At 49.8% G+C, this 24,680-nt stretch overlaps 1 protein-coding gene across 6 annotated transcripts in view; it reads left to right on the plus strand.

Annotated features, from left to right (window-relative positions):
* The first annotated feature begins 748 nt into the window (after positions 1 to 748).
* Positions 749 to 24,680, plus strand: part of ITGA9 (integrin subunit alpha 9) — a 355,586-nt gene continuing 331,654 nt past the window's right edge. For all 6 annotated transcript variants that reach the window (XR_009505770.1, XM_059939171.1, XM_059939172.1 and 3 more), the window contains exons 1-3: positions 749 to 1,186; positions 17,366 to 17,493; positions 19,697 to 19,803. Coding sequence is in view for 5 of the 6 variants with exons in the window: in XM_059939171.1 (XP_059795154.1) it covers positions 1,002 to 1,186; positions 17,366 to 17,493; positions 19,697 to 19,803 (420 nt within the window). In the remaining variant the exon portion in view is untranslated. The remainder of the gene's footprint in view (positions 1,187 to 17,365; positions 17,494 to 19,696; positions 19,804 to 24,680) is intronic.

A 24,680-nucleotide genomic window follows, 5' to 3' on the forward strand; every position in this document is an offset into this window, starting at 1 on the left:
GCTGGTGGAGGCTGCACAATAATGTGAATGTACTTAATGCCACCAAACTGTACACTTTAAGATGGTTCAGATGGTGAATTTTATGTTATGTGTATTTTATCCAGTTAAACACACACACATACACACAAGGCTGGACCCCAACCCAAGGTTCTGATTCAGCAGGTCTGGAGTGGGATCTGCTGATTAGCCTTCCTATTGGCATTCTATTGTATTCAGTAAGTTCTCAGGTGATGCTGATGCTGCCGGTGTGGAGACCACACTTAGGGATAAGTGGTTAGGAGGCCTGGTGAGTATCATGTGGAGGGGTCCTCTGCTTGCTCCCTTGCGGCTATCGTTGTTATTGACAACAGCCGGCGTTTATGGAGGGCTTGCCTGCTACAGGTTATCTCACAGTTGGGTGAAGGGGCAGCAGATGGGCAGGGCTAGAGTATATAAACTTCACCCGGCTTCCTTTGGTGCTTGGTGTGAGTGTAAGGCTGGGAGGGAACCAGAGACGCAAATAAAGACCCAGTACAGTAGAGCACACAGCCGCGGGGAGAATTAGGGTCGCCTAGGGACCGAGCGCCCAGGGCGCGATCTGGACGGGGACGTGGGGCGCCCGGGCAGGTCTCCAGGCTGCTCCGCGGCCGCGGGAGGCGGTGGGGCACTCGTGGCCCGCAGAGGGCGCTGCCGCGCCGTCCCGCCGCCTGCCGCCCAGGCCGCCCACCCCGCGGGCGCGCCTCTCCGCAGTCCAGCGCCGACCGGCCGGGGACCCGCTTGTTCCGAGCGCGCACACTTCTCGGCCGGACGCAGGACGCCGCCAGCTCCTGGCCGCCCCTGTACTCGCCTGCGGCGGCAGCTCGGCCCACCGTCCCCGGCCCGGCACCGCGTCGCGCCCGCGTCCGAGGGCAGAACTCCAGCCCCCAGGAGCCTCCCGGCCGTCGGCGGACCCAGCGGCCCCGCCGCCGGCACGCTCGGCGCCCTGCTCGCGAGGCACAGGGGAGGGCGGCGGCCGGCTGGTGATGGGCGGCCCGGCGGCGCGGAGGGGCGCCGGGAGGCTCCGCGCGCTGCTCCTGGCGCTGGTGGCCGCGGGGAGTCCCGCGGGCGCCTACAATCTGGACCCGCAGCGCCCCGTGCGCTTCCAGGGTCCCGCCGGGTCCTTTTTCGGCTACGCGGTGCTGGAGCACTTCCACGACAACACGCGCTGGTGAGTGCCCTCCCTGCCCGGACCCTGACCCCGGCCTGGCTGGTCCCGCTGCAGCCGGCAGGCCATCGCTGCCGCCGCCTTTCCGGCCTCTCCACGCCGCCGTCCCGAGGGGGCGATTTAAATGTCTCCGTTGTGCGTAGCCCGGCCGCCGAGGAAAGGCGGGGAGGAGGGAGGACGCCGGTTCCCGGTCCAGCGTACTGCCCGGTGGGCGCCCGAGTCGGAGGGGGCCGGGCGCCTCCCCGCCGGGCTTGCCCCTCGCTCGGCCTCCCAGCCAGACTCGGCTTAACTCTCTAGGTCGCAAAGTAACTTGGTTCTTCTGCCCCGTGGGCCCCAGGCAGCCCGGCCAGAACCCCGAAGGCCCCGGGCTGCGGAGACAGACTCCTCAGTTTGGGGAACTCTTGGTGACACCCCACCCGCCTCGCCCGGGCTTTAAGCCTCTCCTGCCGGCTCTGCGCAGGAAGCGGAGTAACCCCGAGATGCGAGGGGAGTGGGCTGGATGTGCGTGGGGTCGGGGGGCGGGGATGCCGACTGTGTGGTCCCCTCCTCGCCCACCAGGCCCTCTGCGGAAGCGAGCTGAGAGGGTCCGGAGGCAGGGAAGGGGGGTGGTCCTGGACCCCAGTGACAAGTCTGGGACCGGTGGGTGATTTCTGGGGCAGCTCCCCTGGAGACCAGTAGAGGTCAAAGAGTCCAGTTGCCCCCTGAATGCCCCCTTAAGAGTCCCAAGAGGTGGGAGCTCTCCCCATGAGGCACCACCTGTGAAGGGGCACGGAGCTTGAGTGCCCAACCCCAGGGGAGAAGCACCAGGGGAGGCTGGTCTCCCCTTGGCCCTTTCCTATAGACAAGAGCAAATGAAACAGCCACAGGAGGGGTCAACCCCTCCTCAAAGAGTTAGGGTGTGGGTAGTTCCCCAGTGGGGCCCCAGATGACAGCTGGTCTAGGCCTGGTTTTATTGTGTGGTCACCAGTGTGGACATCCTTGGGGGCTGCAGGCTGGGAGGGCGAGGTCAGCCCTGTGTATGTGCTCAGCATGCAATTCTGCTCGGAACTGGACAGGGGCTGAGAGAAAAGGGAGGGTTTGTAGATTCGAGTCCTCTGGCGTTCCTGGAAAAGTGGGGACTCCGTGACCAGCCAGCCCTTTAACAATCATGCTGTTTAGGAGAGCTGCCTCCAGGAGAACAAGTTTTTAAGGTTTTTGTGTAGCTCCTGTCCAGTTCCCTCTCTCCCTACCATTTACCCCAGTTGCTGAGTTTAAGAGCAGCTGTCTTTTCTTGCACTTGCCAAATCCCCCTTTTAAAGCAAAGCAGGCTCACACCTTTTCTGTGTCCTCTGTACTCAGCGTCCACTGTGGACTTTGGTAGAGAAGGTAGCCTGGGCAGGAGCAATTGGAGAACACATCCCAGGATCCTAGGCCGGGCTCCCGAACTGTGTGACCTTGGCACAAAGCATGTGGGGAGGGCTGTTAAAAATAGAAGGGCTGGGACTTCCCTGGTGGTGCAGTGGTTAAGAATCCGCCTGCCAATGCAGGAGACACGGGTTCGAGCCCCAGCCCGGGAAGATCCCACATGCTGCGGAGCAACTAAGCCCGTGCACCACAACTACTGAACCTGCACTCTAGAGCTCGCGTGCCACAACTACTGAGCCCGTGTGCCACAACTACTGAAGCCCGTGCGCCTAGAGCCCGTGCTCCACAGCAAGAGAAGCCACTGCAATGAGAAGCCCGCACCGCAGCGAAGAGTAGCCCCAACCATAGGAAGACCCGATGCAGCCAAAAATAAAAATAAAAATAAATAAACAAATTAAAAAAAAATAGAAGGGCTACTCTGGGCAGGGGGCTGCTGAGGAGGGGCAGGCAGGGGAGCTGGAGCACCACATGGGGTCTGCAGTTCCGCAGCCTCAAGGGTCTCTGAGCTCTTTGGGCCACGGGTAAAAGCTGCCCCATTTCGGAAGCAGGGGGAGTCAAGAGCAGATCTGACTTGGAAAATGAGTCCAGCCTGCTTTGTTTTAAAAAGGTGATGAGGAAAGGCTGTGTGGTATGAATAAATTTGGCAAATGCAAGAAGAGACCCAGGGTGAGTGGCAGGAGGTGGTGAGGACGGTCGGTTGTGCTGGGGCGCGGCCTTGGTGTCAGTGGAGATGTGGGACAAGTATTTCAGGGGTCCATCCACAGCCAGGCTTCCGGTCTCAAAAGCGTCTCTCTGCTTCTGATACTGAGTGGGCTGCTCTTTTTATTGGAGTGCTTGTCCCTATAGTTTTTCAAGTACCAACTAATCTCTACTGCAATCTATTTAAAGCAACTTTTCTTATTCCCTGCCCCCCACTGCCTTAACTCTGTCTTAGTTTTTGCTTATCTCCTTGTCTTCTGTCCTCTTGTTATTTCTTCCTAGCGTCTTCCTCCCTATTCTTTTCTCTCTCCTCTCCCTTCCCCCCAGTATTCTTGGTCTTAGACCTTGAAGGTTATTCTCTGCTGATTATGCTGCCCAGTCTTGGTATGCCAATGGTCTTTGAAGCAAGAGACTTTCAGCATCTCCTATTTTCTCCTTCTTTCTTTTCTTCATATCTTTAGAGGCTAGGCTTACTATGAGGCTAATGAAACTTCCACCAAAGGCCTCTCACTTGCACAGGCCCCCCCCCTACCAAGGCCCTGTGCCAAATTCTATATTCGTAATTTTGTATTAATTTTCTTAAAGGTAGTTGCCCTATATTTGTAGGATTCAGGCCCTGTGGAATCTGGATCTACCCTAGGTCTCTACCTTAACTCTGGGGTTGGTTGATTGACTTAGTGACTGATTGTTGGTCTCTTCCTACCAGGCAGTCCTTGGGCCCTGGATCTTTTAGCTTTGCTTGAGGGACATGCAGGTTGTTTCCAATTATTCACAATTATAAACAGCAGCAGGGTAAACATCCTTCTAACAAAAGCCTTGCGGACATCCTTAATTATTTCCTTTGAATAAGTTCCTGGGCTTAGAATTGCTGGGTCAGAGAGGGAGGGAGGTTTTAAAGCATTTTCTCTGCATTTCCAGAGTGCCAGTGAAGCTGAAGTGTGCACTTTAGGGAAATGTATTTAACTTTGGAGTAATTTACCAAAGGGCTGCTCCAGTCCAATGGAAGAGCATAGCCACCTACATGAGGGGGACTTAAAAAAGATCACAGAGAGTCAAACTGGGTGTGGGAGGTAAGTGACAGACACGAAGAGGACAATGTTTTAGGACTCTGAAAGGAAAAGGAGGCAGCGTTCACTAAGCCTTGTATCTGCCGTCTTTCTTTCTGAGCAGAAATTACTCTTAAGCTTCTTCATTCAGTCTTAGTGGTTCAGTAGTTTTGCTTCGTGCTAATTAAACACCTCTGTACAGGTGGAGGGATTTGTTGCGTGTAGGGTAAGGGAGGGAGGAGAGCGTGCAGGGGGAGGGGCAGGGAGAGAGCCCAGGCACGACAGTCTGCAGGGGCCAGAACTGAAGGGTCCCCAGGTTAAGGGGACCCGAGGTGCACATCACAAAGCTCCTGCATATGCTCCGTCAGTAGGACTAGTGCTTCTTCTCTAATCCCATAACTGAGCATTCCTAGCAGTTCTTTTTTTAAGCAATAATTGTCACTGATCAGAGGTCCTATCTCTCTGTGTAAGGGATGGGGAGGCCTCGCTTTCTGAGCCCTGGGGACTGCGTCTGGCATATGCAGTCATGTTGCATTGGGAACAGAGTCCTGGACCCAGGCTCTCTCCAAGGGTTTGGCTTGAGTGGCCTCTGCTGTCTGTCATGCTCTGGGCGGTGAGCGTTGTCCCCATGGCCAGGTGGACCAGAATATGGCAGGCAGTGTGATAGATGTCATTCGTATCAGTTTGGATGCAAACATGCAAGTGACTCGGTTTCTTTTTTTCCAGTGACACCCTGAGGGCATCTCCCTGCCCTGAGCTAGGGTCCTCCCCTAGACCTCCCACCACCTGGGTGTTCTTGCTCCCTTTGAACAATAGCAGGAGGTGCCAGGGAACATGGACAAAGCAGATTTCTGTCCCCTTCCTTTAGACACGGACTGGTCCCTCAGCTGCAGGGCAGACAACTGTAACACCCTGTGAGATAAATAAATGCAGCCCTGCTGGCTGGCGTAGAGCCCCAGAGCGGGTTTCTTTCACACCCTCCCCTTCCCTCCTTCCTCTTGGCCCCAGACGCCCCGGAGTCCTAGGCGGTTGGGTGCATTGGCTTCCTTTCTGGAGACGTGCTTCCTGCCTCATCTCCCGGGACGCATCAAGACGGCTGTGCTCGGGCCCAGAGCAAGTGCTCGGAAATAGAAGAGGCGCCGGCGTTTTGCTTTGTTAAGGTTGTTAGAGCATCACTCAGTGAGGAACAGGAGTTGATTCAGAGCCGAGGGGACCATAGCATCCTCAATTTGCATGAAGGTTGAGAATTAAAAGAACAAGCTAGATGGTTTGGCACTGCCAGTGTAGTTGCCGTGAGCCAGATGTATTGCTGTCTAAATTAAAATTAATTACAACCAAATAAAATGAAGAATTCAGTTCTGCAGTCATACTAGCCACATTTCAAGTGCTCAGTGGCCACGCGTGCCTCGTGGGTACTGTACTGGATAGTACACAGAACATTTTCACCATCGCAGAATTCTGGTACTGGTTTGGAGCAATGACTGGTGTCTTAAAGGGCTAGCTAGACAGGGACTTCCCTGGTCGTCCAGTGGTTAGGCCTCGGCGCTTTCACTGCCATGGGCCTGAGTTCGATCCCTGGTCAGGGGACCAAGATCCCGCAAGCCATGTGGTGCAGGTACCCACCCCCACCCGCAAAAAAAATAAAGGGCTAGACAAAGATCAAAAGGCAGTGTAAGAAAAGTCGACCCTTGTATTTGAGTATGAAAACTGAAATGAGGGAGCTTAACTAAAAATTGAGTGGGCAGCCTCTTTTCATCCATCAAACACTGGAGTGCCTGCTCTGTGCTAAGGGCTGGGTATTCAAGAATGAAAAATGCACTCACAGTCTGATGGGTGAGAAGGTGGTGGGCTTCTCGTCTTGTGTGTCAGGCAGAAATAAGATGTGGGCTCCCATGGGGGAAAGGCTGGTCCTGGGGCAGCCACGGGGAGTTGTGATGGGCAGAGGAGAGTCCCGTGAAAGTAAAACCTTCAGAAGGGGGACCCTGGGATCATGGGCCCTGCTCCTCACCCCCAGCCCCACCTGGCTTTGCGAGGAGACACCCAGAAATGATGATGGTAGCCGGGCCTTCTCGTAACCTCTGTGGTGACCTCTTTGCCGCGTTCTAGCCCATGTCAGGCTCTCAGGCGGGGCTGTAGCTCCACTTCCCCATATGGATTTTCTGGAAGTAGTTTTTTCAAACCTCGTTCCTGGTTCTTACTGGCCCTGCAGAGCCTGCTTTCTCAAAGCACTCAAGAAAGGATGACACATGTATGAGGCCCGAGTTCTAAGGGGACCCGGAAAGCGTCCCTTGGGGTTTCCAGGACGTTTCCCTGAAGATCTCAGGAAGCTGGCGAGGGTGCTGTTTCCTGAGCTAGTGCTGAACGCTGGCCAGAGGAGAGGCAGCTGTGTCACTCAGGAGAGAACCTTCCAGGGCAAGAAGGCAGACTCTTCTCAGCCAGTTTCTAACAGCCCGGAGTGTGAGAGTGTGAAGGGCCGGGCCCTGGCCAGCTCTGAGTCCCTGGTGACCTGCTGCTGGTCAGGAAATGGTCTCCTTCTGATAACTCCCATTGTGATTTGTCTGGGGAAAATGCCATATTCACATTTGTTAAAAGCAGCCATGGTGTTCTCAGAAATCATTTGTTTTCAAGGAAGTAGCATATAACTCTAAGAAATCAAAATGGGGACTTCCCTGGTAGTCCAGTAATTAAGACTCCGTGCTCCCAATGCAGGGAGCCTTGGGTTCGATCCCTGGTCAGGGAACTAGATCCCACATGCCGCAACTAAGAGTCTGGAACTAAGATCCCGCATGCTGCAGCCAAGACCTGGTGCAGCCAAATAAGTAAATAAATATTCAAAACAAAACAAAACGAAATGAATGATCCCATCAGATAGGATTTGCTGGGCATCCACAAGAGGTCCAGTGCTTTCACAAGCGTAATAGTCCCCAGTGGGATCTTTGGGACAACCTAGTGAGTGGTTTTCAGTTTGCCAGGTAGAGAACAAAGGCTTACAGAGTTACACACCTTGTCCAAGGTCCATCCCAGCCTTGGTGATGCATGCACATTGGGGGCCTGTGCAAGAGAATTATGGGGGTGGGTGGTAAGGCCGGTGAAAGAACTGGGGGTGGGGGAGGAGACAGGATTGGGCAGGGAGAGCCTCGGCCATCTCAACACGGGTACCCCCACCCCATGATTATAATCAGTCCCTGGGGCTGCCTGGGAGATGCGTGGCCTCAGCTTGATTGCCTGGAGGGGGCTGCAGCTGGAGGCTGTCAGCTGACTGTCCTCTTGCAGCCAGAAGGCTTCAGGTGGTGCACACCTACCTCCACGGTGGCCATGGAGCCCATCGTGTGTGAAAGGCTGTGTTCGGAGATGTGAGGTGTGTTCCTCGGCCTGCGGTGTGGCTGGGATCATCTGTGCCTCTGCTCATCCCGCTGTATCAGCATGGGGGGCACTGGGGTTCTGGGCTGTTAAAATTGGCCCCGAGGCAGACTCCCATGGTGCCTCTTCCTGACCTTTGGGAAGTCTCAGGTGAGGGACGGAGGAGGAAGAGAGCTCCCACCTTACCCTGAGCCATTGAGTCACTGACGAGCACTTGACTGGAGGGAGCTGCCAGACCTCAACCCTGGTACCTTGTGAACCGCAAAGCCTCAAGCCATGTGGATTTGGCGACCAACCAAAGCAAAGTGTTTGAGCATCACTTAGGAAGTGAAAGTGAATCCAAGATTGGGAAAAATCCAGTCTTTGAAACCACAGGCTCACTTGGTCCCCAGTGTCTGCTTTTTTGGGAGAACAAAAAGGACTTGTGTTGTGAGTTTAAATTTGCAGCAGCAGCGGCGGCAGCAGGAATACACTTACAGAGCGCTTAGCCCGTATTAACTCACTTAATGTTCCCTGCAATTGCTTCAGCTGGTTATCATTGTAGCCCCATTCATGAAGGGGAAAACTGAGGCACAGAGACGGTGTTTGGCCAAGTCACATGGTGACACAGTGGTCGAGCTGGGGCCTGCACCTTTGCCTCTCAAGAAGTCAAGAGTCTGAGTTTGGAGCTGCAAGGCACCCAAGCATCTGTGTCATGAGATTCTGTCTTACTTTCTTGGAAAAGTTATGGAATCACGGTCGTGGTTGCTTCCCTGTGACACCCTTTGCAGATGCTTATTCAGGACCCACTGGATACCTGTGCAGAGATCCTGAGGTTCTGCTTTCCAGAGATGCTTGATCACTCAGTAAACAGGGACCAGTGATTCCGCCAGGGACGTTTGTAGGTCCTGCTGTCATGCTAAGTCTCTGTAAGACAGAAGTGTCCTAGGAAAGATGGAGCATTCTGGACTATTCCGTGTGTGCATCCTAACTTCCCTGGGCTGCTTTTGTTACCATCCCTCCACCTGCTCCATTGAGTCCTCCGGGCTCCCACGGCTTATTTAAGAAGCTCTGTTTGGAGAGTAGATGGGAAAGGAAGCCATGGAGGGCCGTGTTTAGGATTTACCCCTGGGTTTGTAACATCATTAAAGAAACCCACACAGAGTCAGAATTTCTGTACGGGCGGCCAACAATATGACAGCAAATCTGAGCATAAAAAAGCATGGAACGAATTTCCTCTATCTCAGCTCATCCCTTGGTGTGTTGAAGCCCAGGTGACCTCTCCCACCCATTCTGGACTGTTTAGTGTTAAAATGCTGCAACGTGCACAGACGCCAGAGCAAAGTCGGCCGTGTGTGTGGCACACCCCACGGGCAGCACTGCACAGGGTCCTGGCACCTCTTCTCCATCAGGCTGGGTCCTGGAGTGGATGCTCCAGACGCAGGGGAGGGGGGTTCTACCTGGCTCTGCCTTCATTGTGGCCCCTGGTTCCCCAGCAACAACCAGATCCGTGGTCTGTGCCATAACAGGGGGGCCACCTGACTTCGCCCCCATTTAGGAGCTGTGTGTTCTTGGCAAGTTACTTCAGCTGTTTGAGCCTCATTCCCTCCTCTACAAAAGAGGAATAATGAGAATTTGTCCCTCATCACATTGTGGGGGAGATTAAATGAGATGATGTCTGCAAAGGATGGAATGGAATATAACATGCAGAACATAGTAAACCCTGGATAAATAAGAATAGCTATTTCTATTGCTACTTTGATCTGACATTTGAAGCTAATGGTCTTCATCCTGCCTTTAGATGCTAAAATTTTGCTTTCAGTACATTTGTTGATCCATTTATTTATCAAAATTCGCGTGTCAGCACTCAATACAGAAATGAATGACAGAGTCTTGCATAAGACACTATTATGTGTGGTCTCTAAAATTTTGGTCATGCTCTACATAAATCTGCATTTTTGTGTATTCATTTGTATGTCTACTTCCAAAAGGATCTGAGATGGCTGCTTTAATTGGAGACCTGTGGGATTGTAAACCCTAGAGTTTTTAAAATCTTTTTTAAAATTGAAGTATAATTGATTTACAATATTATATAAGTTTCAGGTACATAACATAATAGTTCAAAATTTTTATAGATTATATTCCTTTTGAATTTATTATAAAATATTGACTATATTCCCTGTGCTGTACAATACATGCTTGTAGCTTATTTATTTTATACGTAATAGTTTGTATCTCTTAATTCCCTTCCTCTGTCCTGCCCTGTCCCCTCTTCCCTCTCCCCCCTGTTAACCACTAGTTTGTTCTCTATATCTGTGAGTCTGCTTCTTTTCTGTTATATTCACTAGTTTGTTGCATTTTTAGATTCCACCTATAAGTGATAACATATTGTATTTATCTTTCTCTGTCTGACTTGTTTCACTAAGAGTAACACCATCCAGGTCCATCCATTGAAATTTTGCCATTTGCATTCTTTTTTATGGCCGAGTAATGTTACATTGTATATACACCACATTTTCTTTATCCATTCATCTGTTGATGGACACTTAGTTTGCTTCCATATCTTGGCAATTGTAAATAATACTGCTGTGAACATTGGGATGCATGTATCTTTTTGAATTAGTGTTTTTTTTTTTTTTTCTAGGAATGGAATTACTCGGTCATATGGTAGTTCTATTTTTAGTTTTTTAAGGAACCTTCCTACTGTTCCCCATAGTGGCTGCACCAATTTATTCAATATATTCCCACCAACAGTGTAGGAGGGTTCCCTTTTCTCTACAGCCTCACCAACATTTGTTAATCTGTGGTCTTTTTGATGATGGCCATTCTGACAGGTATGAGGTAAATCCTAGCATTTTGCATGCCTCTTCCTTTTCTCAGCGAGCAAGCGGGAGGTCACTTCTTTTCTGGGGAGCTCTGGCCCTCATCCCAGGCTCCAGGTAAGTCTGGGAGGTAGGTCCACACTTCCAAGGTGCTGGCGAGAATTTTAGCAAAAAAAAAAAAGTAAATGTGAAAGCATTGACCTGTTTTTCTTGGAGAAGAAAACTTTCACGAGAAACCAACAGGAAGATTTCAAGACTCAGGTCTCCAGAGCTCTGCAGCTTGCTCTGCCTCTTGAATTTTAATGTTTACTTGATGCTCTCAGGTGGGGAAGGAAAACCTCGGCTCTTTGCCATGTTTCCTTCTCCGGGTACATCTACCAGGACCTGAGCCCCTGGCCGGGACAGCAGCCTCCGAGGACCCTTTACTCCCATCCAGGGTGGCCAGGGGGGCTAATTTCTCTCCGAGGTGGGACCCTCCCCGTGACTCTGTTCTTTCCCTGTTGGTCGTGGAATTTTACCTATTTCCTTCTCTGGGAAGTGAAGGATTTGGCATGGTAAGGTGGCTTTCCTGGCACTGGCTCTCACACTGCTCAAGTCTTGGCTGTGTTTTGCCCAGTAAGGGATGTGGAGTGATTCCTGGGGTTTCCCTGAGGTGTGGTGGATACGCAGTGATTGAATTCCACTCCTGTAACTAAAACGTGGGTCCCCAGGGAAGTTTTGGTTTGGGGATCAAATGCCTGAAAGCAAACCTAATGGGTTTAAGATTTTTAATCCCCAGTTGCTGTCCTCGATCTGGCTGTAATTTCGCCCTGCAGAATCACTGCTGTGGTATTTGTGGGAAGGGAGGGAGCCCTTGGGACGATGTCAGTTCCGAGCCTCCCCCGGGGAGGTAGCTGTGGTTCAGCCCTTTTCTGCCACCTGCTCCCGGGGGAATTGACCCGTGGTTTGCTCTCAGGAGGTGAAGGATGGGTTCAGAGTAGGATGGGAGGCTGGACTGGAGCCTTGGTAACCTGCTTCCCCACACACAGGTCAACCAAGGAAGTGGCTCTGTTGGAAATATGGAGTGCATTTAAACTGCCACAGTAGGAGGGAAGGACTTCCCTGGTGGCCCAGTGGTAAAGAATCTGCCTTCCAATACAGGAGACGCAGGTTCGATCCCTGGTCAGGGAACTAAGGTCCCACATGCCGTGGGGCAACTAAGCCCGTGAGCCCCAACTACTGAGCTCACACACCTCAACTAGAGCCCGCGTGCCGCAAACGACAGAGCCCACGTGCTCTGGAACCCGTGTGCCACAACTACAGAGCCCATGTGCCCTGGAGCCTGCGTGCCACAACTAGAGAGGGAAAACCCACACGCCTCAACTAGAGAGAAGCCCGTGCGCCACAACGAAGAGCCTGCGCGCTGCAACTAAGACCTGATGCAGCCATAGATCAATAAATAAAGGTGGGAGTCCAGGGGGACTGGAAAGAACATGCCCTTGGACATGGACACCCTGGGTTCAAATCCCAGCCACTTATCAGCAGTGTGACCCACCATTTCTCAGTAAAGTGTACACTAGAAGCTGCCTGACAGGATTGCCTTGAGCGGGAAATCAGACAGCCCATGAGCATAACTGGGGCTGGCAGATGAACGGATGGGCCCACATTTCCAAGTAGGTGCGTGAACTGCTCATTAAGAGAGGCGGCACCTCATTATAGTTTTGATTGGCATTTCTCTAATAATTAGTGATGTTGAGCATCTCTTCATGTGTCTATTGGCCGTCTATATGTCTTTGGAGATATCTCTATTTAGGTCTTTTCCCATTTTTTGATTGGGTTGTTTGTTTTGTTGTTGTTGAGTTGTATGGGCTGTTTGTATAGTTTGGAAATTGAGCCCTTGGTTGCATCATTTGCAAATATTTTCTCCCCGTCTATAGGTTGTCTTTTCGTTCTGTTTATGGTTTCCTTTGCTGTGCAAAAGCTGATAAGTTTTATTAGGTCCCATTTGTTTATTTTTTGCTTTTATTTCTATTGCCTTGGGAGACTGACCTAAGAAAACAGTGGTATGTTTTATGTCAGAGAACGTTTTGCCTGTGTTCTCTTCTAAACAACAAGGTCCTATTGTATAGCACAGGGAACTATATTCAATATCTTGTGACAAACCATAATGGAAAAGAAAATGAAAAAGAATATATATGTATAACTGAGTCACTTTGCCATACAACATTACATTTTCCATCAACTATACTTTGATAAAATACAAAGAGAGAGAGAGAGAGGGGCTAACCTCTGGGGAGCACCACGCCAACCATGTGAATGTTCTAGGAAAGCAAGAAGATGATCGAAATTCAGCCTGATGGGGAGGAGAAAGACCATCTTTCAGTTACAAACCCCTGTCTGTCCTTTGGGGACAGAGCTTCCAATCTAAGTTCTAAGCTCAGGGCCACCTGCAGAGCATCGCATGCCTTTTTCAGACAAGGTCACATGTGTGAGTGGCTGGCACCAGCGAGGGTTCTCGATACCTGTTGGCTCCCTTTTCCTCCTTTCTGGCTGACGTGGGGTGGGCAGAGTAGGGGAGTGGACCCTGCAGCCCACTGCTGGGGTGCGTGCTGCACTTGGTGTCTTACCATGCTTTGTGGGCTCAGGCAAGTCCCATGACCTTGTGTGGCCACCTGCTTCTCCATCTGTAAAGTGGGGATAATATCAGTGCCTCCCATAGGCTTGCTGTGAAGATGAAATGCAATTGTGCCCAGAGGGAGCCTAGCCCAGCACCTCCACACTCCAAGGGCCCCTTATAGGCTGGTTGTCCTTGTAATTAGGAACCCGAGTTCTGAGTTAAGGAGGAGGCTAAAATGTCTGGGAGGTTTGTGTGCATCTTTAACTGGGGATGGGATAGAGGAGAGCCTTGCTTCTTGGGGTCATCAGTTCATACGGGCCCCAGATGAACGTGATTATTTGTAATCAGCGTAGATGGTTCTGTAACACTTCTTAGATTATAAGTCACCTGGGGAGCTTGTTAAAATGCACGTTCTGATTTAGGAGGCTGGGGATGGAGCCTGAGATTCTGCATTCCCATCAGGCTCCCAGGTGTTTTCCATGCTGCTGGTCTGAGGACCACACTTGAAGTAGCAAGCAAAGGTCCGAAACAGCCTGATGATTTACCACTGGGAGCCTGTTGGTGGGGACACTCCTTTAGATGGTAACTGTACAGAGGAAAGAAACATCTTATTGTCTTGTCAAGAGTTCCGGGAAAGATTCTGGGGGGACATTTGAAGTGGCTGGGATGTCTCTTTGTAACTCAGAACGAGAAAAAAAGCAGATGGCATCTTTTCAGTGGCATGCTCTGAACTCTGGGCCATTGCCCTCTCTCTTGGGATCAGCCTGGCGAATAGCCAGCTGAATTAACTTCAGAAGAGGCAAGCTCGTCGGCTGGCCTGTAGAGCAGTCTTGCTGGCCGACGGCCTAGGTAAAGAGCAGCGCCAGGCTGCGGAGGAAGCCACAATGTTCTGTGAACACAGATACGGGCTCGTCCTCCAGTGAGCCACCCCTGTGAATGTCATGCACACAAGTGCACACACGCCCCCTTATCTCTTGCTTCATTTCTTGTTAGATTTGGGGGAAAAAACCTCCTCTGAGCAGCTGATTAAGAGTTTGAACCAGATGGTTGTTATCAGTGCTTGATCAGCCCTTGTTAGAATCACTGAGTACCTTGGGCTTGGAAGGAAAACATCAGCAGGTCCCTTCTCCAACTTTCGATTTTGAAATAAATTTCTGCTTCTCTGTCTCAGCTCTCGGCTGGGAAAAGCGGTGCTGGGATTTAAGTTCTTCTCCAGGGTCCTTCCTGCTTGGATACCTGTGTATCTGTATTACGAAGTCTGGAGCAGTGGCAGTCTGGAAGGTCCGGGGTTCCAATGCCACTGTGGGGGACACAATAGAGAAACAGGCCATTGTTTCTTGCAGCCATTTCCCTTCCTTTGTACATGATGAATTCTCCCCCTTGTTTAGTTCTTGTGGTTTTTTTAATAGCATGGATTGCAATTGGCATTTATTCGCTGTGCTGATATAAATTCGGAGTTGGTGGGAATTTCTGGACCCAGGTGTGTCCCATGGGGGTTTTCTAGTGGAGGAGGTATTTTATGTTCCACAGCTCCTATGGCCTGCCATGTGGAAAGGCAGTGGGTGTTACAGGGTAGAGATGGCAAGCTGCTGATGCCTCTCACCTGTGTAAACACAGCCAGTGTTAGAGAGCCACCCTTGGCCGAGCCCCGGTGGCTCTGGAGCTCAGCCCCAGAAGCCGGGGCGGGGGGGGGCGGGTGGAAATTGACCCCTTCATGTGGCTTTCTTCTCACTGGAGTTTCATTTGGTGTGTCGTCCTGCATTTGAGTGAGAGCAGTCTCAGGCTGGCCAAGCTGCCCTCATGTGGTTGATGGAAGCAGTGTGGTCTGCGGGGAAAGTGCTTGCTAGGATTTCCAAAGGTGATGGGTTCCAGCCCCCCTTCTGCTTGGGTTTCCTGCAGCTGTGGCCCATCGTGGTGAGGCGGAGGCTGGGAGCTGCCCGGGGAGCGCTGGCGGGTTGCAGATCCTGGGCTGTTACTGAGCCGCAGCAGGCAGCTTGGGGGTGCCCCTCACTGTTGGGGGCCTGGCTCCTCTCACCCCCCAGTGTGGTATGATTTGATTCCTCATAGGATCAGATCCAGACTCTCTGAGACTGACCTGGAAAGAAAGGTTCCACTAAGGACACCCTAGCCTGGGGGTTGAAGGATTGGGCTCAGGGACCCACGTGCCTCCTTGTGAACCTGACACCATGTCTCTGAGCCACATTAGGGTGGTGTCCCTTGTGGGATCTGCCAGCCTTTGCTGAAGGCCCGTCTGAGGGTCTCAGCCCTCCGTTTTCTGATCTGGAGATCTCCACCCCTTCGCTCAGCTGGAGCGTCGGAGGGGAGCAGCGTCATTCTGAGACCAGGGTCGGGGTGAACGTTCGAGATCCCAAGATGAAGGTGGCTTTTAGGACAGAGTTGGGGGAGCTTTTGTCAGCTTTCTACAGCCCCAGGGAGACTGTTTAAGGTCCTTCTAACCTGTGCTTTTAGACACCTTTTCCAGAGATGCATGATGGAGAATGCTTTCCATTCCAAGCCAGTGGGAAATGATCTATTTCATAACATGCCTGATACCCTTGGGAGGGAATCGCATCTCCCTTCCGGGCTGCTTGAGATACGGCGCAGCTCACGTTCCCGTTGAGCAGTGGCTTGGCACTGTCTACTCTTTGAACATCAGCATGGGTTTTGTTTAAAGTTTCATTGTACAGGTCCTTGTAGCTCAGCACCAGCCATTCCTGACTGGGGGTAGTTAGTATTCTTTGCTACAGCTCTTCGGTTGACTGCTTTCCAGAAACAATGCACAAAACTGTAGGTCAGAAATGTTTTTGTAACATCTGGAGGGGAATGTGTGCCATTCCCCCATGTTCTGTACCCAAATGTGTGTCTCTGTCATCTTGGCGTGTCTTGCTCTTTTCCTCCAGTGGGCAAGGGCCCTGCTGGGGACGGCTCATCCCCAGGGCAGCTTTTCAGTTCAAGATGAAAGATGCACAGCCATGTTCTTGCCCTGTTGTAGCCAAACTCTTCTATCTCTGGATTGCTTTGGGCTAGAGGATGCAGTTTATAATTCCACATTGCTGCTACTTCTTTCCTGTCACCCCTAAATGTACACGTTGTGTGTGGCAGGGAGGGGCATGAGGGGGACATGGGAGAAAAGGCATTTCTAAATTTCTTTTTTATTTATTCACTAAAGTTTTTAAAAAGTTGAAGTGTAACCCATCCAGAAAAGTGCCCATTGACATATCTACAATTGAATAAATTTTCACAAATTTGTATAAACCCCACTCTGTTTGAAAAAGAGAACATTTTAAGCACCTCCCTCCAGGAGCCCTTCTTCCTGGTTACAACCCTCTTCCATTTCCCGAGGTAGCCAACCTTTAACACAACCGTTAAATTTCACCTAGTTTTGAACATCAGATAAGTGGAATCAGGCAGTGAGTACACTACTGTCCCCAATGTCTTTTGCTCAGTGTTTGTGAGATTCATCCATGAGGTTGCAGTTGACTGTTTATTGATTTTCATTGCTGTATAGAATTCTATTTCTACACCACAGTTTATTTATGCATTCTAGCTTTGATGGATCTTTGGGTTTCTTCTAGTTTGGGGCTGTTACACACCCAGCTGTGAACATTTTGTGCATGTCTCCTGTAGACATATGTGCGTTTCTGCTGGGTATGTTCCTAGATATGAGATTGCTGGGTCAGAAGGCAGGCACTGTTTTAGCTTTCTTAGGAGTTGTTGAATCACTTTTGCAAAGTGGTCGTGATGGTTTACACTCCCCACAGAAGGGTGTGAGGGTTGCAGATGCTCCATATCCTTGTCAGTACTTGGCGTTTTCAGTCCTTTTGGTTTTAGCCTTCTAGGTGGTATGAAGTGGTATCTCATTTGGATTCCTCTGATAACTAATAGAGTTGAGCACCTTTTCATATGTTTATTGGCCATTTATCTTTCTTCATCAATGATCTGTTCAAGTCTTTGGTCTATTATTCTATTGGTTTGTCTGTATTTTTGTTATTGATTTGTGGGAGTTCTTTATACATTCTGGATAGGAACTGTTTGGTGGTGGTATGTGTTCCCAACCAAACTCAGATTTTTTTCCAGGCATGTTAAAATCATAACAGGTTCACTGTAGGAGTCTCTCCCCTCTGCCCCCACCCCCCTCCAGCACTGTGTAATGCTGGAGTATGATCTCCCAGGGAGCATTCGGACAACACACCCATGGCTGGGTAAGGATTTAACCATTGGCTGCCCTTTCTTAGTACCGGGTTGTGACCGAATGCCCTTTCTTCTTGATGTGCAGGGTCCTTGTGGGTGCACCAAAGGCGGATTCCAAGTACAGCACTTCAGTGAAGTCCCCTGGGGCTGTTTTTAAGTGCCGCGTCCACACCAACCCTGACCGGAGATGCACCGAACTGGACATGGCTCGAGGTGGGTGGATTTTCACTGCCAAGATGGGAATGGGTATCACACCCTCACACTTTCCTCTTTTTCTTCCTGATTATTCATCCATTTTTCTTTCCTTCCTTCCTTCCTTCCTTCCACCCATCCACCCACCACATATTGAGTACTGTTACTTCGTAAGCACTGGGATACACCAAAGATCCTACTATCCTGAGCCTTATAAATTAGTAGGCAAAAGAGATATTAAACAAATAATTGAGTGTGAGAAGATCAGAGAGGAGGTGAGTATTTGATCTGATCTAGATTGGAGGGTCTGGGGCAGTGACTTTTACAATGACTGGAAAGATGCACAGCAGTAAGCCGGGCAGGTACAGGAGGCAGAACCTCCAAGTGGAGGAAAGTTTGTGCCATTTTAAAATTCAGAGCAAGCACAGCATCACTGGAGTGGTGAGCAGGGGAGCGTGGAAGCAGAGGAGGTTGGTGAGGTGGGCTGGGGCTGGACCACACAGGGCCTGACAGGCTGGGGTAAGGTGTTGGGATTCTATCCTACGTACAAGGTGGGAGGCCATTAAAAGCAATCTTAGGTTTTATGTTTTAAGTAGGAAAAGATATGACTGAGGGATGTTTTTTAAAAGCCCACTTGGTCTGGTGGAAAATATATCATCTTTGGAGTCAGATCTGCCTGGGTTCAGAGCCCAGCTTTGCCAGTTACTCACTGGCACTTACTGGGAATGTCCCAGAGCCTCTTTGGCCTCAGTTGCCTCACCTGTAAAATCAGAAGGAAGATAACTATCTCCTAAGGATTACTTTGAGAGGATTGATGAGATAATAGAGATGAATACACAGAACAGTGCTTGGCACATAGTAGGTTCTCAATAAGTAAGAGCTATATTTTATTGTACTCATCAATTCAAGACCTCACTTTCTCCAAAGTCCTCTCCCCTCAAGATCTTCCAACTATTATTTTTTTTTAATGAAGAATTGTCATGATTTTCTTTAGCAGAAATAGAGGAGGTGTCCATGGTGTCTACGACTGGTTTGTGGGCTGTTTGTTACTGGTATATAACAAATTAAGGAGCTTACTTCGTAATATAAATCAATGTACTGCTTCCTTCCTTGAGAAAGTCTTGCTATGAAAAAAAATTGACTGAATTAAACAACATACGTGGTGGTGGAGTCAATTTACATCTTGTTACAAGTTCCTTATTTACGGGCTGGTAATGTAATAGGGGCGGGGCAGCCGCGCGGCCGTTACCGCGAGACCCTCAGCGCGAGACCCGTAGCGCGGCGGTGAGAGGTCCCGCTCCGCAGGGTCAGCAGGGCAGCGGTCCTCGCGGCGGAGAGTGAGGAGACAGGCGGATCGCGGCCTTCTCCCCGGGGCCCTCCAGGCCCTTCGGCCTCCGCCGGCGGGTGAGCTGGGGGCCTGGGGACAGGCCGAGGGCTGTGTCCTGCAGGGCTCCAGAGCCCTTGTCACTGGGCCCCGGCCTTGAGGCAGCGGCGAACCTCTGCCCCATGCCCACCTCCGCGACCGAATGGCGGTGGCGGTCACCCTGGGTCGCAGTCCGCGGGACCTGGCTCCCAGTTGGGCGGCCTGAGGAGCCTGAGGGCCGGCTGGGTTCTGGGCGCCTGGCTCCCTCAGCAATGACGGCTGGGCGGGGTCTGGGGACCTGGCCCTGCGGGCGCCGCCAGCTGAGATCTGCCTCCTCAGCCGGGCTGGGCACTGGCGGGAGGACCCGGGCAGGGTGACCGGCCCGCGCAGGGTCCCCTCCCCTTAACGAGGCCTGGACCTCGGAGGGCAAAAGTTGAGCCTTGGGACCTTGCCCCTTCTTGTCAGAACAGAGACTAACATTTGTTTGGTGGACGTTTACGGGAACATCGTGACCTGACCATGACCCGACTTCAAGAACAAAGGATCTGATACCAAGAAGCTTCCAACAACTAACCAACCTCCCCACCCCAACGTTTCCTATAAAAGGGCTTTGCTGAAAGCTTTCAGGGAGTTTGGAGTTTTCTAAGGCTTGAGCCACCTGTCACCTTGCAGGGCCCTGCAATAAACCTTTATCTGTTCCCAATTCCGACTTTCGTATTGTTTGGCCTCACTGTGCATCGGGCACAGTGTCCTGCGTTCGGTAACAGTAACAAACACTTGGGTTGTAGACTGCCCTCTGGAAAGCAGACGGCAGAACAGCCATTCCTCAGTTCAAGCCTGGCTTTTCTCTCTTTCCTCCAGGGAAGAATCGGGGCATGCCCTGTGGAAAGACCTGCCGGGAAGACAGAGATGATGAGTGGATGGGGGTGAGCCTGGCCCGGCAGCCCAAGGCTGATGGCCGCGTGCTGGTAAGGCCTGCTGGGGGAGCCATGGGGAGAGGGTGGCACCCTGAAAATGAATGACCTTGACCCCTTAGGAAAGCTGGATGGCATGGCAATAAGGGCATGGCTTTGAGATTGCCTCTTCTGGACTTCTACTTGGACAAATGATTAATCTTTTTACTTTCTTCGCTGTCAAATGTTAATAATGTCTGTCCAGGGTGCTGAGATGTGGCTATTGAAAAATGACAAATGAAATGTAAGTGAAAAGTACTTTGCAAATCTCGTTCATTACATAAGCATTTTCTTGTGGGTATCTTTTTAAATTGTGGTATAACTTACATACAATGCACAGATCTTAAGATTACAGTTTGGGTTTTGACATTTGTACACACTTGTGTGACCACCCACCCATCAAGATATAGAATATTTCTGTTGTCCCCAAAAGTTCTCGTATGTTTCTTACTAGTCAACTACTCCTGCTTCAAGGTAACCACTGTTATGATGTGTATTACTGTGGGTTACTTCTGCTTTTTCAGGAACTTCATATAAATGGAATCCTACAGTGTGTGTTCTTGTGTGTAAGGCTTTTTTTCACTCAAAAGAATACTTTTGAGATTAATCCATATTGTGCATATCAGTACTTCATTCCTACTTATTCCTACACAGTATAATATTTTATGAAATACATATACGTTGTTTTAAAATAGTCATTTATTTCCCTCCCAAAGTGCATATGATATATTCTGATCCATTAGGTGCTTTGAGGGAGATGCAAGGAAAAAGATGTCTTTGCCCTTGAGACTTGCGATATGCTGGGACTGCCCAATAAAGCAGTCATTATTTAAATGTATCAGAATTAGATAAAAAATTCAGTTTAGTCACTCTAGTCACATTTCAAGTGCTCAGTAGTCACAGATGTATGCTGGCTGCTGTGTTGGCTGGCACAGAGGAAACATTTCCATCATTGTAGAGCTTCTTATTGGCCTCAACAGAATCTCTCACTGACCCAGAGGTCTAGTTTTGTCCATTTTTGTCTTTTACAGTTCTCTCTTGAGGTATAACACTAAAGTTCTTAACATGCACAATTTCAGTGGGGAGCTGGATGGATGTTTTCATGTACATGTACTCATGTATCTGACTTCATAGGCCTTTTCTTGGAAGGTGTATAAAGATTTTTGTTGTAAAAGCATGAGATCAAGAAGGGAAAATAATACTAGCTGCTGTTTATGGAGGGCTTCCTCTGGGCCACAGGCTATAAAGCTGAGGGTTTCACATACATTCAATCCCTGGGGGAAACAGGTTTTCCTTAAGGATCTAGGCAAAGTGTTTCTGACCCCTCCCTGAGGAGTCCATTTTGTGTTAGACTTCTCTGTGTGGGGTTGTTGGTCTGAATTTCACGTGCCTTGTCAGCACAAATTAAGCCTTTTGCCGTCGGACCCCTTTGGGGAGGGAGGAAGCAGCTGGATGCTGTTGCAGTGTCAGAGGGCCTCCCTACTGGACAGCATAGGTCCTGTGGAGGCCCCCATCCCAAAGTTTGCCTTGGTTTCCAGCCCTTTAATCACTGTCACCTGCTGCCCTGGACCCTCTCCAACCTCTGCCTTCCCGCAGAGGTGGTGGCCTGACCTTGACCGCGTGACCAGGCCCCAGGAGGCTTGTCTGCCATCCTATGGGAAGGAAGGGAAGAAGCTGATCCATCTATAAATCACAGTGGCCCTGAGGTCAATATTAAGAATGAAGGAGGTGGTGGCCTGGTGACAGCAAAATACGTAGGGTTCCTGAGAGCCTTGAACCTAGATCCAGTGGTTACTCCCGTGAAAACATGTCCCCTCCCCATGGAAGGATGACGTGGCTGAGAGCTTATTTCCAGAGGGTTCTGAATTTTTGCAAATGAGTATCAGGAGGGGGCCATCTCTGTGGACATGAAGAGCAATGAGGATCACGGGGACAGTTGAGCCAAAGAAGCCAAGAAGGCAGAGCTGGAGGGTTTGTGCCAATGGTGCTGTGATTATCCTGTTCTAATTCATTGCATGCAAAGCTAATTTTCTCATCTTTTACACAGTTACTGCATCATCTATTTAATAAGCCACTCGGGGTGGGAGGGTGGGGAAGGACGGGCATCCAGCAGCATCTGCTTTCCTCATGGCTTTTTAATATTGTGGTCAAAAACAACATGAAATTTACCATCGTATCCACTGTTACATGTATAGTATAGTAGTGTTAACTATATATACATCATTGTAGAGCAGACTTCTAGAACTTTTTCATCTTGCAAAACAAACTCTAAACCATCGAACAATAACTCGCCCTCTCCCCCTCCCCACAACTTCCTTTTCTTAAGAGTTTGGCAACTTTACATACTGCATGATTCCATTTGTATGAGGCATTTGTCTTTTGTGTGTGTGTGTGAGTTAAAATTTTTTACCTAAAAATATTGCATACATCCTTTTGCTTTTTCACTTAATGTTACATTTTTATTTATTTTTAAATTTTTAATAAATTTATTTATTTTATTTATTTATTTTTGGCTGTGTTGGGTCTTTGTTGCTGCGCGCGGGCTTTCTCTAGTTGTGGCGAGCGGGGGCTACTCTTCGTTGCAGTGTGTGGGCTTCTTACAGTGGCTTCTCTTGTTGCGGAGCACGGGCTCTAGGCGCGTGGGCTTCAGTAGTGGTGGCACGTGGGCTCAGTAGTTGTGGCTCGTGGGCTCTAGAGCACAGGCTCAGTAGTTGTGGCTCACGGGCTTAGTTGCTCTGCGGCATGTGGGATCTTCCGGGACCAGGGCTCGAACCCGTGTCCCCTGAATTGGCAGGCAGATTCTTAACCACTGTGCCAGCAGGGAAGCCCCGATGTTACATTTTTAAAGTTTTGTCAATGTGGTTAATATTCTCTATAGTAGTCTGTGTTTTTTTTGGTGACTGGCTGATTTCACTTGGCATAGTGTCCTCAAGTTTCATCCATATTGTAGCATAGGACAGGATTTCCTTAATTTTTAAGGCTCAGTAATATTTCACTGTACGTATGTACTACATTTTCTTTATCCATTCATCCATTGATGGATATTTGGGTTGCTTCTACGTCTGTTTTTTTTTTTTTTTTTTTTTTGGCCATGCCGCTTAGCATGCAGGATCTTAGTTCCCTGACCAGGGATCGAACCTGGGCCCCCTGCAGTGGAAGGGCGGAGTTCCAACCACTGGACCGCCAGGGAAGTCCTGCTTCCACGTGTTGGCTATTGTCAATAATGCTGCTATGAACATGGGTGTGCAAATCTCTCTTCAAGATCCTGTTTTCAAGGGCTTCCCTGGTGGCGCAGTGGTTAAGAATCTGCTAGCCAATGCAGGGGACACGGGTTCAAGCCCTGGTCTGGGAAGATCCCACATGCCGCGGAGCGACTAAGCCCGTGCGCCACAATTACCGAGCCTGCGCGTCTGGAGCCTGTGCTCCGCAACGGGAGAGGCCGCGACGGTGAGAGGCCCGTGCACCGCGATGAAGAGTGGCCCCCGCTCGCCGCAACTGGAGAAAGCCCTCGCACAGAAACGAAGACCCAACACAGCCAAAAATAAATATAAATAAATTAATTAATTAAAAAAAAAAAAGATCCTGTTTTCAGTTCTTTTGTATATAAACCCAGAAGTGGGATTGCTAAATCCTATGGTAATTCTATTTTTAATTTTTTGAGGAACCTCTATATTGTTTTCCACAGTAGCTGTACCGTTTTACATCCCCACCAAGAGGAGAGTTCCAATTTCTCCATGTCCTTGTCAACACTTTTTTTTTATGGTGGCCCTCTGAATGGGTATGAGATTGTATCTCATTGTGATTTGTATTGCCCTAATGATTAGTGATGTTGAGCATCTTTTCATGTGCTTGTTGGCCATTTGTATGTCTTCTTTGGAGAAATGTCTGTTCAAGTTCTTTGCTTATTCTTAAATTGGATTTTTTTTTTTGTTGAGTTGTTCTCGTGGCTTTTTGCACGTGTGCCATCTTGCCAGGAAACGTCTGTCCCCAGTCCCCTCTGTCTTCCCTGGTTTAGACTCTGCCACTTCCATGAAGCCTGTCATCAGTGACGGTGCTGTCTAGAACAAGCTTGGCATCTTTTGTGTCATTAGGAACTCAGCATTATGTCGTTACCTTATGTGCATGACTTATTTTGTGTATATGTCCTTTCGTTTTTTAAAAAAAATTTATTATTTATTTTTGGTTGCATTGGGTCTTTGTTGCTGTGCGCTGGCTTTCTTTAGTTGTGGTGAGCGGGGGCTACTCTGTTGCGGTGCGTGGGCTTCTCATTGTGGTGGCTTCTCTTGTTGTGGAGCACGGGCTCTAGGTGCGTGGGCTTCAGTAGTTGTGGCACGTGGGATCAGTAGTTGTGGCTTGTGGGCTCTAGAGCGCAGGCTCAGTAGTTGTGGCGCAGGGGCTTAGTTGCTCCGTGGCATGTGGAATCTTCCCGGACCGGGGCTCGAACCCGTGTCCCCACATTGGCAGGCGGGTTCTTAACCACTGCACCACCAGGGAAGCCCTATATGTCCTTTCTAATGGAAACCACTTGGGTATAGAGACCATATCTTCTACCCTTTTAACTCTCAGCACGTGGAGAAGGTCTTTCTAAGGAGTGGGTCTGAAAGTGTGTTTGAATAATGTAGGGGCTGAGCGTCACTGTTAAAACAATTAGAAACGAAATTAGTTGCCATCTCGTCTTGGTGGCTGATTCTAAGCAGTTGATGGAAGCTTGAGGCAAAAGATGTAAATGCTCCTAGGAAATGACAGGTGACAGCAGGGTCCAAGGAGTGGCCGCCTAGTCCATATTCATGTTTTGGAGGCTTCATATCCATTTGCTTTTTCTTTAATGTCTTATTTCTACCTGTCAAAGCTTTCTGGGAGGCAGGTATTTATTTTAAAATTAAGAACAGGAA

The sequence above is a fragment of the Balaenoptera ricei genome, chromosome 11, assembly GCF_028023285.1.
Source record: "Balaenoptera ricei isolate mBalRic1 chromosome 11, mBalRic1.hap2, whole genome shotgun sequence".
NCBI classification, from domain to species: Eukaryota; Metazoa; Chordata; class Mammalia; order Artiodactyla; family Balaenopteridae; genus Balaenoptera; species Balaenoptera ricei.